The following is a 14,912-nucleotide window of genomic DNA, read 5'->3' on the forward strand; positions in this document are numbered from 1 at the left end:
TGTGGCACTATGACTGTGGGCGGTCTATCTGGAATTGTCAGACAGCCCTACGGAGATGCTCTTGTCTACATCGGTTGCCTAAGATTGTCAAAAACCACCGCTGGTCTTTCCCTGTGTTGCACTGCACAGCCCCGAGTCAGGGTGCTTTGTGACTTCAGGCTTGTCCTTTTTTATTAGCAAATCTTTTTGTCTCAGCTTCTTAACTCCAAAATGGGTCTAAAATATTTATGTATGTCTGCAGAGTTTGGAGTCCCACTTAGAGAGTAATTATGATAGACTGAGCTTTTTTCTTCAGATGAAAGATTCTGTGATTCACGAACTTACATACCCAAGTTTTATTCTTTCCCAGGGTTGCTTAGCTCAGAGATGGTTTTCCTTTCATATCATGCTCTTTTACATAAATCAAATATAAGATACTGCTACAAATGTAAACATGATCTTGTGGAAGGTGCTGGGATTCTGGTGGTTTTGTGTGGGAGTTCAGAAGGTCTTTCTTTACCTGAGGAACATGGAGAATATTAAGGCACTCCTAGAGAAAATTCAGCTGCTGTTGGGTCTTTCTTGACCTAAAGAAAACATCTGTATGAACCAGATAGCAGCTCACTTTTCAGGCCCACTCACTCTTTTGGTAGGTTATTAGCTGAGATTTTTAACGAAGCGGCCAGTTAACCGCGGCCACAGCAGTGGGGTTTTTTGGCCACAAACACCTGTGCGGTAGGAACAAGACTGAGCCCGGTGTACGTTCATCAGACGATGGCAACAATAAATAGCTGAAGTGTTGAGCTGGATTTGAAGAGGCAGCACAAAGATAAAAGATTCCAGAAGCCCTTTGCAATTCCCTTAGTCATCCATTCCCACCAAAGGCTTCTCTTTGAAGTTTCCAGGAGGCTTGGTGCGACCTTTGGTCGTCCTTTTGGTCAGAGCTCTTATCTGCCTAGTGCAGACCCGGCCTCTTTTTGCTCATACTACTCAAAAACAGTTATTACAGGATAAACAAACTGTATTTGCTGATGCACGTTCTCGGCTTCCTTATCAGCTGAACAACACGCTTCTCGTGCATGTTGGGTCAAACTCGCTGTTGGTCCAGCTCCAAGAATTCCAGGGTGACTGCACCACAGCTCAGTCGGTGCTTACTCGCACCTACCGACTGCAAAAACACCCCAACCATGTTGTGATGGAGCGCTGTCTTATGAGCCGACCAAGAATTCCCCAGTGTCGCAAAGCATCCTTAGGCTGATGATTGCAGGTCTTAGAGCTTGCTAATGGGTTATCATAGAACCATTTTTTCCTATTTAGGACACGGTTGGTTTAAATGTTTCAAACAAATGTTTTAGAATCAAGAACATTAATATCAACGTGATACCTAAGCTTTGGGTAGCTGTCAGGATGTTTTGGGATGTTGTCAGACTGAAGACTACGTGTCTTAATGTAGAATAATTTCAGTTTTATTGTGATTGTCACTTTAAAATAAATGTAAATAGCTAAAGTGTCTATATCTCAAAACCAGTTTGCAGGTGCTGTGAAATACATTGGTAAAGATATCTGATATGAGATGCAAGACACGTATCTGAGGAGAGAAGAAAACCAAACCCCTAATCCCAGCCCAGAATCAGAGGTCTAAAAAAGTCAGAAGGCTGGAGACTGAAGTCAAGGGCTCAGCTGTCATGGTTGAAAAGCTACTCTCTGTACTAACAAGCATCCAAATCTACTGCCGTTGAAAGGGAAAATACATCTTGCCGCTGACATCTGTGCTGTGGGAGCTGCACACAGAGAGCAGGAGTCATTATACAGTATTTCACTAATAATCTCTCCTAAATTCCCAGCTGTTATACCCAGGGGCTTTTGCCTCATTGCTTGTATCGCAGGTGCTGGTTTGCTGGTCTGCTGCACCCCTGCTTCCAGATCTTGTTTTGCCTTGAGTAGCCTGGCAAACATTTGTGGTAGCATTCATGTAAGAGAAATGCTTTTACTTTTTTGTCTTTTAGACAGAGGGCTGCAATGATTAACTGAAACAAAAAAGCAAAAGCCTGCCTCGCTTTTCAGGCTTCTTTCGTAGCCTTCTTACGGCCAGCTTTTGCCAACCAACCCAAGAAGACACAGCCTTGAAGAGGAAACATCTCAGCAGCCGTGTGGAAGTTAGCTGGCACAGACCTACTGGACTACAAGAGGAGTTAGTTCCCTTGGGTCATGGCTTTAAAAGGCTATTCCTCTCTCACCACTGCAGAGCAACGGCTACTTTTCACTACCCCAGCCACTGCTGTCACAGCATCCCTCCTTGCTCCCCAGTTCCAGCACCCCCACAGAAATCAAACTTCTTGCGGTTGGTTACGGGCTTCGCTGCATTATGCCGATGTATAAATAAAACCAGAAATATGCCAGAGAGAGCGCAGAGATGATCAGGAAGCCTTCAGCGAAAAGCGTATTCAACCTTTTCATTAAAAAAAGAAAACCTCTTCCCTGAAAATCTGAAATGGGTTTTTCGTGCGTGATCTGGTTTTCGCCCCCCAAAAATTAAATATTTGAAAACTAAATTTTTAACAGAGAAACAGTTCAACAAGACCTTTTGGATCATCCCTTTGCTGTTGGCGAAGAACACGGATAAGGGGGCTCGAGGGTGCCTCGAGGGTGCTACAGAGAGTGAAATGGTGGCTCGTTCTCTGTATTTGAAGAATAAGCCATAGATGTCATCAAATGCATTTATTTTAGCCAAAGTTCATGGATCTTTACCACCCATGCCCAAATGTCCCCACAGGCTGTTAACTCCGGATTCCGCAAACACGGCTGAGCTTTATATACTGCCTTGTCTGTCATGCAGGGCGGGATCTATGTCACTGTCAGGCATAATTCATAGAAAGGGTCCATGCAAAACGCTATTTGAGACCGCTCTCCGACGTTCGGAGTGTATTTGAGATCCCCGCTGTGGGACAGGTGAGGCCATGCGGTACCCATCCCTGCTTCGTCAGCGGTTGCCAGATGGTCCGTGGTTGAACGGTCACACTCAAGCCAAGAGATTTAACTTCTGCTCTTGTAGAAGTTTGGCTGAGTTACTGCGTGATTTTTAAACAGGTCGTGTTCATTTTGTGCCTCAGTTTCCTCACCTACGGAGTGGGGCTTGTAGCTTAAAAAAGGAAAGAGCAATGCATTAATGCATCAGCGCTTGCAAGGCACTTGAAAAGTGTTAAACAGAACATAGACAACTCCTGCAAAATATGTTTATTAATTAATCTGCTGGTTTATTAGGAACCTTTCGGAGATGTGCCTTCTCCTTAGCCTGGTACAAAACAAGCCACAGCAGGAGGGAACAAGTTGCTTCGAACCAGGTTCAACTTTCTGCCAGTTTAATCTTCATCTCATTGACAGACTTCTGAATCTGAATTTAATTATAGTTCCTTAAGTGTTTTCTGGTATCGTATCTCAATCTCTGTTCAATGTCTTTTCACGGTTTCTTTTTTGTCGTGGGACAGAGGAATAGATCATTGTTTCCAGTGTCCATTAAAATTCCCTTTGCCTGCAGTGCAGTGTGCTCTATAAAAGAGATGAACCTGCTGCAAGTGAAATAAGCTGATGCTGCACTGTCTTTTTAAAGCGACAATAATCTTTATAGCTTATTTTTCCAAGTGTCATGAATCTGCTTCAAAGTCGCAAGTGACTGTTATCAATTAATATACTGAATAGTCTCATTTTCAATTCACATTCCGGCCGTACGGAGTCTGTGCTGGCCCTGGCAGATGCTTGAAAGCTTTGCCTTTCGGGGAGAAAACGTTGCCTCGTATGTGATGGGGGTGATTCAGGAGCAGAAAGACGTGTTAAAGTGCAGCACCTGAGGCCGCCTTGTTTTCTGAATTTACAGTCTCAGGCTGGCAGTCGTATAAATGAGTGATGCTCTCTGATGTTCTCTTCCAAGCAGGCTACAAAATTGGCAGGGAGTCTTCGGTTTTGTGCTGATGTGTCCAGAATTCAAATAATTTGATTCTTGGGTATAATGACGATTGGAGGCACAGTATTACCTTGAGAAAAAGAGATGGGAGAGACAGCTTCTGTATCCTGTATTGAATTAACAACCGATTCCCATTTACTCTCTCTGCTGAAAACTCTGTTATGCGGGGTTCTTATTGCCCTTATTCAAGGGCATGGAATTAAAAAAGTGACATCGATGGTAATGCTCTCGTCTTCCCACCATGACACTGAATAATGGAGACAAAGAAGGGAAATCTTGAAGGATGATATGCCTTTTGAAATACTGCTGATATTGAAAACATGCAAAGAACAATGCATTTGAATATCAGCTGATGAAGTCCTTTTCAGATTATTGTGCTTTTGCCCTATAAATTATCTTTGGTTTTATTTTCACCGTTGTTTTTGAAACAATGTTTTGTGTGTGTGATTTCAGGAGAGAGTCCGTACATACTTGAGATGAGGACGGAGGCGAAGTGTTGGTTACACTAATTCCAAGAGAAATCTGCTCTCTCTCCTCCTGGATCTGGAGAGCGAGAGTTAGGAATCTGGCGGGGAAAAGTCCACCAACAGACTGGTATAATCATACAGGTAGAGTAATACTACTGCTCAAGTGGAGGCTCTTCTTCTGGCACAAGCTGTCGTTCTCCAGAGCAGCTTAAGCCCCTTCTGAAGTTACATAGACTAGATAAAGCTGATGGTCTTACAACAAAGTAAGAATATCCACTGTGGACCCTTCAGCGTCCTCCCTTTATAAATAAATTAATTTAGGTTTCTAAATGTGTTTTCCTGCATAAATGATACCTTACACAAAATAATGAGTGTATTTCCAGTAGGAAGTTTTAAATGATATTTTACAGAATAAGTGATAATATCTCCATTTTACACGTGGGCAACTGAGAAGTAAAACGTTTAACTACCAGGCCAAAAGTCACACAGGAAATACTTTCCGAGGTGGGAACAAAACACAGATCTTGCACTCATTAGTGCAAAACCACAAAGCCTCCCTGAACTATTGGCACTCTTATGTCATCTCAAACCAGATGTTAACGAGTTTCCTTGGGTACATAGCTTTCTTGCCTGTGCTGGTAGGGATACATTTTAGGCTAAGAATTAAAATTATACCAGCTGCCTGTGGCCTCCAGAGGTCAGCATATCACTTGAGAAGAGCTAAACCACAGCGCGCTCAAGCTAGACTTTTCAAGCACGATCTCATTATGTCCTCTCTACAGTTTCCAACTGCACTGGTAATAAGATTTAAAGGTGTTGTCCCCAACGCTAGTTGTGACAACAAAAGCAAGAAAAGAAAAAGTTGGTCTCAGAATATCCATTGTAAAATGCAAAATGTTGTCCTTGGTCCGTACTGCCACTTGGATGAGAGACCCCTCAGGTGACAAGCTTATTAAAAATAATCAGACAAATAGATATGCATACGCTTAGGTGCTATTCCTTGTGTGTTAGTACTGATGGGGTGAATGGATATGCCAGCTGTCTTCTGAGTGGACTGACAGACTTGTTTGACTGTGTATTAAGCTTTATTTTTTTAGAGTGTTTGAACACAGTGCACAGTTCTGGTGACACTCTCAAAAATGATAGCGTAAAACCAGAAAATATACAGGGATGAGAGAGAGAGATTATCAGAGGAATGAAAGAGCTTTCATGCAAGAAGGAACTTAGTCTATTAATCTCAGAAAAAATAAGTTGGAGGGAATATGATATAGGTCTTTAAAGTCAAGAATAGTGGGAAAAAAAGGCAATAGGAAATGACTATTCATTATCCCTCACAATATGGTGGTCAACCAATGAAGTTATCAAGCAACGGGTTTTGAAATGAACACAGCATCGAACTAAACTGTGAAAATCGTTGCTCTGGGACTTCGTGGAGGACAAAGAGTCAAAAAAGGGACGAGGCAAACTGATGGAGAATGGGGCTGTGGGTCGGTGTTGAACAGAGGGGTCTGAAGGCAAGCTCACAAAAAGCCCTTTGGACCTTCCTGCAAATCGGAAAGGCTTCATGCAGAGGTCACTCCCTGCTTGCCTGAAGACCCACTACTTGCCTCTGTGGGAATAAGACACTGAATGTCCACTTTTGCCTGACCAGGCATACTTCTCGTGTTCTTAGTATTACTACAATGCTAAGAAACGTCCTTTTGCTTAAGAAGCAAGTGACAACAGTCTTTTCAGGAAAGGCTCTGAACTTCATTCTTTCTAAACACTAGCAAGTATTGATTGGCTCTAGTGATATTATACTGGATTCAATAACCCAGAGCAAAATCAGGATGAGCTACCTTTCTGGGAGACCCTAATCTTACATGATCTCCTCTGAGATCAGATAGGCTCTGTCTTTGTTGTGAACACCCAAAAGTATTTCTCTGTGGGTCATCAGCCTCAAAACATCCTCATAAACACCAAAGAGCCTCAGTGTCAGACAACACCATCTAATTTCTCCTGCAATACTATCTAATTTCTCCTTATCATGAAGAACTCTACAAGGTTTACCGAGACCTCAGTGTTCTCATGTTACTGCTCTGAAAAGCAACCTTAAGCAGGCGTCAGCCATAGACAAAGTGTAGAAACACTGCTACAAAAAAAATAAAGAACACAAACAAAAAATCCAGCCCAACTCCAAAAAAACCACCCCACACTCCAATCTTCTGTCATTTTTATTAAAGCTGCAGAGTCTTACTACACACAACAAACATTTTATTGATATAATCTAAGTTAATAAAATAGTTGAACAACTCTTTAGATTTATATTTGTATAGAAATGATCTGTGGAATATCTCATCTTGAAACAGCAGTGCCCAGAAACAACTATTCAGCAGGATATTTTTTTAAAGAAGAGTTTGGGACTAGAGGATGCACTTGTTCATTCTCCAAAAAAAAAAAAAAAAAAAATCCATGCAAAAATAACCCCCACCCTCTTCCCACTTTCTCTCCTACCCAAAGCGTAAGGCCATATAGAATGACCACGGCCCTTTTCTTCCAGTATTCTTCCTCACGTCTACATTAGGAGCTGTCGTCTAAACTCAGTAACTAAAACAAGACTAAAAGAAAATTCCATTGCACAATCCTAGTCTGCAGGTGACAAAGACGTAACATCTCTTTACAGAAGTCCCTACTGTTTTTTCCAGTTATGAGAATTCATTACCGCATTGTGTTTGTTCCCCAACTCTTGCCTACGTGGCTGATGTCAGTTACTGTCCATATGCCTTTGTTAACAGAAGTCAGTCTATCTACTACTGCGTCGGTCTCCCTTCCTCACCTATATGTAGTTTAGATTCTACGTAGCACTGCCTGAAAAGGGCCGACTCTGCGGTATTTCCCCCCATTTTAGACAAAGCACACAGCTCAGGTGATGATCTCCTCACTGCAGATATGCATCGGTGTCGCCCGTGAGATGTCTTTTATGGACTATGTCTTCGCTAGATCATTCCATTTATCTTAGTCCACTCGTAGATGTCCTGTTCACAAACTATGTCCGAGTTGATGAGGAGGTATCTGTCCCCAACACAGAAGTGTTTCTGGCAGGCAGCACATTTGAAGCATTCAAGGTGATACACTTTGTCCTTCACCCGCATGGTCATCTCGTAAGCCCGGATTCGCTTGTCGCAGGAGGCACAAAGGCCATCTTGGCCAAAGAGCCTAAAACAACAACAGCAGAGAAGTAAGCAGAGTTCCTTTGCTGGGGAGATGGGAAAAATCAAACCAAAAGAAGAACACAACATCAGTGCCTCGATCCACTAGTCATACTATTGCCACGTTAGATAGAGGTCACACGGAAAGCTGCCCAAAAGAACTCTAAATTTTGCAATACCAAAAACCGAAGTAGAAAGTCTAAGGTCCTCAACTATTTTCAATATACTTGACTTCTCCGATCAATGACCTTAACCTGAAATGCTGAGCAGCTTCAGGAGGAGTAAAAGTTCCCCAGATCATAGCATAAAGCTGTGCCATGCTTCCACTTCTGTAATCGATAGAAACTACCTTCCCATTGATGAATTTTGTGTATCTTCAGCTGTTACTATTGTAGTTTACAGAAAGGAGTTGACACAAGCCATGGTCTGACCCCCCTGTCTCTTCTCGTTGCGTCCACATTGGAGATTCTTTCCAACTCAAACATCCATGAAGTCACCCCTGCTGGGTTTCAGAAGGATACATGCTAAGACCTTCCAGATACCTATGCTAGCCCAAGCAATTTTATGATCTCGACCGCTCTTTAATCCACATTGAAAAACCCTGCTGAGCTCATTATGGTATTGGCTATTAAAAGGAGCCTCCAATGAATGCACTAGACATGTATTCCCCTCACAGCATGCACGACCGTTCAGCTGGAGCAGTGCGACATACTCAGCTATGGGTGAACGCCAGCCTTTCATGCAGCCTGCTGGCTACAGAGTTTCTAAGTCAAATCATTAATCAATAAGCAGAAATATATTAATTTTTTCTTAAAAGGGAGAAACGCTACGTATTACTTGTTCAGAGTATACACCTATTCAGTTTGACTTCTAAGTTTCCATACTAATTCTGGAAAGAGATTTTCCATCTCCTACACTTCTCTTACATGTGCTGTGTCTGCTTCGTATCACCCTCTGAACTGGGAAAAGGACACCCACTAAATTGAGAGAGATCTTTACGGGGAAAAGACATCATTCCTTTCGTCTACCAGGAGATGTCAGTGTTTACCTCTGGCCAACGAAAGTAACACTAAGGTTACGCCGAGTTTGACAAATTTTTCATTAATAAGGGAAGATATTATATGTTGCATTATTAAATAAATAAATACGTTGAATTTCATCGCAAGAAAATACATTAATTGTATTGCCATACTTTCTGTTCCCTCCATTTTAAGACGAAAAATATTTGCAAAGTATAACTAACGCTGGATCACCGGTGGGCTGTTGTGTATGCCGAGCATCGGCAAGCAGCCCCATTAGCAGAACTCAGCTCTTCCTTTCTGCTTAGCAAAGTTCCCATCCGTAAAGCCCAGGGACACCGTAAATTAGGAACTCCACTGAGATTTTGATCTGGGTTATTTTTTATTGGCAGGTAAATTGGCCTTCAGTAAGGTAGCTGAAAAAATATCAAACGCTGTTATTGTGTTCCACAGACCTCCTGACACTTGAGGGATCTGTTAGAAGAAATGGCACACAACCAGCACAGCAAAGATCAATGCACTTCAGTTGTAATCCAGAAAGTAAAGATCCTTTGTTATCAATTGTTGTGAAATCTCTTAATCTCAATTTAATCCTTCTATTTCCAAATTTTGGCAAAACAGATAGGCGGAGAGACGTTAATGAAAAAACCTGTAACAAGCGTATTTGTAGGATCTGATTCGGCAAACTGGATAAGTTCTTTTCTGTTCAGGACCAGCCTTAAGAACGCTAAAAATCCACTGGATCCAAATTAGTCCACTCAACCCACTGGATCCAAATTAGTGCAATTAAACTTTCCTGTGCTGGCTGGAGCTTTGCAATAAACGTAGAGCACGTTGCCTCTTTCTTTCTGCTCGAAGGGTCCCAGGTAACTTCACCAGCGATGCAGAAGAAAGACGGGGATCAACCGGTGTCTGAGAGGCCGTGACTGCAGACGCCAAGCAGGCACAGCAGCCCTGCTGGCTGGTGGAACCGCGCGTCTCTCATACAGCTGGTATTACCGCATCCGGAAAACGAATTCAATTCAGTTACCTTGGATACCATGTCCTTAAATGAGAGCGCTAAATGATCTTTCATCAGTGGCCGCATCTTGGCACCTGGTTTTATATACCTTTCAGCTCCAGGGTAATGCTTGGAGAAGCACAGAACTTCTTGAAACCATTCGGGGGAACCTGGTTCATTGTCAGCTCAGGGGGAGCTTACTGAAATTCATCACCTTTTCCCAATTTCCACCTGCCAGAATCCCACGCGGAGGCTGCGCGGTTCGCCTGGGCTATGAGGTTATGCCTGCGGACCGAGGGATGCCAACAACCCCGAAGTGCTAGGAGTTCTTGCTATATTCTTCACAATTTCAAATAATTCTGGTTTGTCCACAACACCTAGAAATGCTTTCGTTTTCGTAAAAAAAATGCTTTTTTTTTTCCCCCGACAAGATTTTTAAGATTTAACCTATAGACAACCGTAAGTGACCTAATCCACACGGATAACCTCTGGATTTACCTACAACTTCCTGAAGAAACCCCAGCAGTACCATAAAGCATCTGTGCATGAACCCCCAAAATATATGAGCCCGTACTGCAAACCCGAGCTTGCGAACGGTGCTGTGCTACCACTGCGACTGCTGTCAGGCTTTACGTTTAAGAGTAATCGAAAATGAATTCTTTACGGATCTTTGTTCACTAGCTGTATTAATTAAACGACCAAGCCAAGCTGAAACGATAGGAAGAAGGGGAGCGAGGGTAGAACGGGTGGGCGGCGTACCTGAGATAGTCCCTTCTGCAGAGCTTTCTGCCCAGTTTGTAATACAACCGTCTCCCCACTTCTCCGAGCCTGCACCCGCACAGGTCGCAGCTGAGGCAGTCCTCGTGCCAGTACTGGTCGATGGCTTTCAGGAAATAGCGGTCCCCGATGTTCTGCTGGCAACCGCCGCATGTCAGCAGCGAAGGGGGAATCTGGAGGACTTCATCCACCGGCTCCCTGGGGGAATGAAAGAATCGTTGGAGGAGGAAAACGCAGTCTGAAAGCACCCGCGTAAGAAGGAGGAAAAAGAAAACACAAGGTTGGTCGAGTTAGAACAGGGGATACGTCCTCATTTTTTCTCCCAGCGGAGTAAATGGTTTATCCCCTCCTGACATGAGAGGCAGCAGGACTTCGCTCTTCCTTTGCTTTAAAAAAAACACAACAGCTTAAAATGTAAGGAGTTAATAAGCGCATCAAAAAATTTGCTATTTTTTTATTCTTCAAAGATATAATGCACAAACATGCCAATGTCTGTATCACCCGTGTGTATTCATGACTGTAAAAGCATCTACTACTTTACTAGGACATTGGTGTCTGTGTAGATACATCATTTTTCTTCTACCGGAGAGAACATGACTTGCTCAGTCACGTGTCTCAATCCATGCAGTTCTTACAAAAGAAATACCTTTCCCATAACATGATTCTTCCACGATTAAAGATTGCACTTTTTCAAAAGTAGAACCAAACGCTGCCTGGATTCACCATTTCATAGAAATGCTGGTTATGTCCGTGCAGACTGATGATGCCCACGACCCCAAAGTCCCAGGAGTTCTTACTATATTCTTCACATTTTCAGATAATTCTCTTTTGTCCACAGCATATAGCAACGCTTTCATTTTCATTAAAAAATGCTTTTTTTTCCCCCAGCAAGATTTTAAAGATTTAACCTATAGACAACTGTAAGTGACCTAATCCACACAGATAACCTCTGGATTTACCCACAAGTTACTGAAGAACCCCAGCAGTACCATAAAGCATCTATGCATGAACCCCCAAAATATATGGGTCCGTATTGCAAACCTCAGCTTGCAAGCTTTGACTGTTAGTGCCGCTGGAAGCAAAGGGAATTTCTGTCTCACCAAGGGCTTAAAGGACTAGAAAAGGCACCTGAGGGATTTTACATGCAGTCAACTTTCCGCTGGGGAAATGTAAATTTGAGGACTAAGTCTGGGGATATCATTTCTCTGAACAGCATGAAATGAATAAATACAACACATGATACTGTTGCCAAACTGGTTTAAGTTTTGCTGCTGTGTTTAGCAGAGCCAGAATTTTACCTCATTTAACTGCAGGACTTCTTTTCTTTTCCTTCAGCTAAGGACATGAATCCCCTGGGATGGGTCTATGCCAACATAGCTCAAACAATTATTTGCATTTACACAACCCTGAGTGAAAGAGGCACAAATCTTTACTGTGATACTAGCACTGACTATTCATGCACGACCTTTTTTCCCCTTTTTAAAAAGCTCTGAAATCTAGGATGGTTCTGGTAGCACCTGCAGATAAAGCAATAATCGTCTTCAAAGCTGCTTTTTTAAGGAATTCGCTTCTTTGCCTTTTTGTGTAATTTTACAAGTTCTGCCACAATAAAACCCACCAAAAGAACAGCAAAAAAAAAAAGAAAGAAAGGTGCCTGAGCTCCGTTCTGCAAGGTTTGCAGTGACCTGCTGCTGCCACTGAGGCCCTCAGCCAGATCCCAGGGAAGTCAATAAAAAGACTATTGGATCGACCCTTTAAGCACTTGCTTAATTTTAAACCCGTGACCAGCTGCAAGGAGGGCGTATGTTTACCCATTGATGCTTCGCTGGATGATGACCAAGCTGCTCAGTATCTTGTAGAGTGAACCCCCAAATTTTTTCGTACATTACTGGGTTCACGCTGTAGCAGAGTCCCTCAACACCCTGTTTCTGTTGCTGTTCTGTCCTCCCTTAGGCTGGCGGGAGCAGAGGGGACCTACACTGATAGAGAAGGATCAGGCTGCTCCCTGTTTCCAGCAGGCAACAAGAAAAAATTATATTACTACTGCTTATTTACTAGGTCAGCGGTTTTCTGAGCAAAAATTACTTTCTTCAGCAGGGAGGAATGACGACTGGTCAAGAACTTTTTGTGCTGAGAAACTGATCCTGCAGTTTTTCTTCAGGCAAACCGAGCCCTAAGATATTACCTGATGATATTCTGTTCTGGTTTTCACTCTTCTAAGTTTAAACTGCTGCGCCCTGCAAGTTGTGCCATAACATCCCTCTCCAACCTGTGAGTTTTTGTTAAAATCATGGGCACCTCTCTATGTGACTTGGCCCTAGTTTTTCAAAGTTTATTCTTTTGGGCCCCATGCTCCCTTTCCTAACGTGTGGGCTCCACTCTGACAAGCTCTGAGAGCCTCTGACAGAAGGAAAAGCACATTATTATCCTTTATTATTTGAAACTTCAGCTGTACCCCAAAATATTTCATCTTACGAGTGTTCAGGAATCGCAAGCCAGGTCTCTCTGAAAGCCCTAAACTCCGAAACAGCCTGACGGATGTTTACATGGAACAGAATTGCTGTTTTATGCATCAGCTTTTTGATGTCTGTAAATTTCAAAGCCAGCACTTAAGTCACTAGAACACAAGGTAGGTAAATAAAGATTACTAAAACTTTGTGGTCGAAACCTGGACATCATATAGCTAGGAGCCTGGATGATTGTTTCTTAAAACAAAGCAGTATAAAATAAGAGAAAACATAACGTATGAAATATCAGATGTGACACGGGATGAATTGATTTAATCCCCAAAAGAAACAGTTCCCACGTGTTCACTCTGGGCTTCAAGCGATGGCATTTTTAGTATCTCACAGGAAACAAACCACGAATGACTCAAGTTTACTAAGCATAATGTTTTAAGCATTATCTGAAACCGGAGATTTTATAATTTTTTTTTTTTCCTTCTCCCTTATCATGATCGCAGGCAAGCGTAACTGCAGTTACTAGCACGTACAGTGCCGAAATGAGTCTCTGTCTCCACGGAGGGCTCCCACGCCTCTCGCCAGCGGGCTGCCTGCGTGGAGGGCTGCGCGGCGCGGCCCGAAAGCCTGCATCAGGGCACGGGAGTCGGTTCCCTTCCCTGAGTAGGCAACCCAGGGAGGGAAATCCTCATCTTCTGCATCCCATCAGTCAAGTCTGTCTCCAGGGCCCTTTGCAGAACACCCTGCCCCCACCAAAGCAGTTGACACAAGCTCGTCAAAGTTGCGTTACGAAAATGTGGAAGTTGGGCACCCGCAGACAACAGCTCTGACCTTTCACTATAATCGGCTACAGCGAGTTGGGCAGATCAAAGATGGGGCAGAGAGGGTCCCTCCGAACGAGAAACACCTTCGGATTTGGCAAGCGCGAGGCATCCCCCCCGCCCCGAGCCGTCCCCAGCACCCCGGGGTCGGATGAGCGGATGGAAAATGCCCTGCCCGGGGTGGGGGGCTGCCGCCTCTCTGCCCCCGGAGGCTGCTCCCCCCACAACTTGGGGAGCTCTCCTGAGCCTACGCCGCACCGTCAGCTCCCCGTTCCCCCGCCACGGGGCCGGGGCCGCCGGCCGCAGCGGGGAGGTGCTCGGTGCTCGGTGCCCGCTGCCCTCCGCGGCCGGGCACGGGGGGGTGAAGGGGCGGCGGGGGCTGCTGCCGAGCCCCCTCCCGCCGCCGGGAAGGGGTCTGCCGGGCACACAATGCCGCCGCCGGCGGAGCCGGTCAAGTGGCTCCGGTGGGGAGGATGCGTGGCCGTGGAAGGCTCACGGGGAGAGGGAGTGTGGGGGGGAGCCGAGAAGAAAAACAGGCCACTTACTCGGAAGGATCGAGGCTTTTCCTCTCGATGGCCGATGACATTGGCAGGGATTGTTCCTTTGTAGCGTGCCTGTGGTGGGCTCTGCCCCCGCTGCCCCCGCAAAGGCTGTCTGCTCGCGAAGCCTTTTCACCAGCTGAGTTCCCCCTCCGCCCCCCAATGACATTCACAGGATTTCCTCCTGCAACACCAGAGAGAGAGAGAGAGAGAGAGAGAGAGAGAGAGAGAGAGAGAAAGAAATACGGACTGGGGCTGCTGCCGCCGCTGCCGCTGCTGCTACTGCTGCTACTGCTGCCGCTGCTGCTACTGCTGGGGCTGCCGCTGCCTCTGCTCTGCCTCTGCCAGGCAGCCCCGCAGGGTCTAACCCACCGACCTCCCAGCCCCGCAGGGCCCAACCAACCGACCTCCCATCCCCGCAGCGCTCCTCCCGCGCGCCGGCCGGCGGGGCAGCTCCCGCGGCCGCGGGGGGGACGCGGCTGCCAGCGCTGCCCGAGCGCGGGGCGCCGCGGGCCCGGCTCAGGCTGTCCGCCCGGGCAGCTCCGAACGCGCCCCGGGGCCGGGGGGATCTGCTGCCGGGGGGCAGGTCGGCATCGCTGTTATTGTGATCGCTCGGCGGCTCAGCCCCGGGTCTCTGGTTTCATTTCCTTTTTCCTGATCACGATTCAAATACAATGGAAGGAAATCACGCTTAAAGAGACAGCT

General features: G+C 45.1%; 1 protein-coding gene across 1 annotated transcript; it reads right to left on the bottom strand.

The window, feature by feature from the left end:
• Positions 1-5,998: 5,998 nt before the first annotated feature.
• LMO2 (LIM domain only 2) lies at positions 5,999-14,254 on the bottom strand (the record flags this gene model as incomplete). The annotated part of the gene is made up of 3 exons (XM_081999984.1): positions 5,999-7,599; positions 10,371-10,586; positions 14,214-14,254. The coding sequence occupies 3 exons, from the start codon at positions 14,252-14,254 to the stop codon at positions 7,380-7,382; spliced, it is 477 nt and encodes a 158-aa protein (XP_081856110.1). The 3' UTR covers positions 5,999-7,379.
• Positions 14,255-14,912: the final 658 nt, after the last annotated feature.

The sequence above is a fragment of the Phaethon aethereus genome (assembly GCF_964289735.1).
Source record: "Phaethon aethereus genome assembly, chromosome: 5".
NCBI classification, from domain to species: Eukaryota; Metazoa; Chordata; class Aves; order Phaethontiformes; family Phaethontidae; genus Phaethon; species Phaethon aethereus.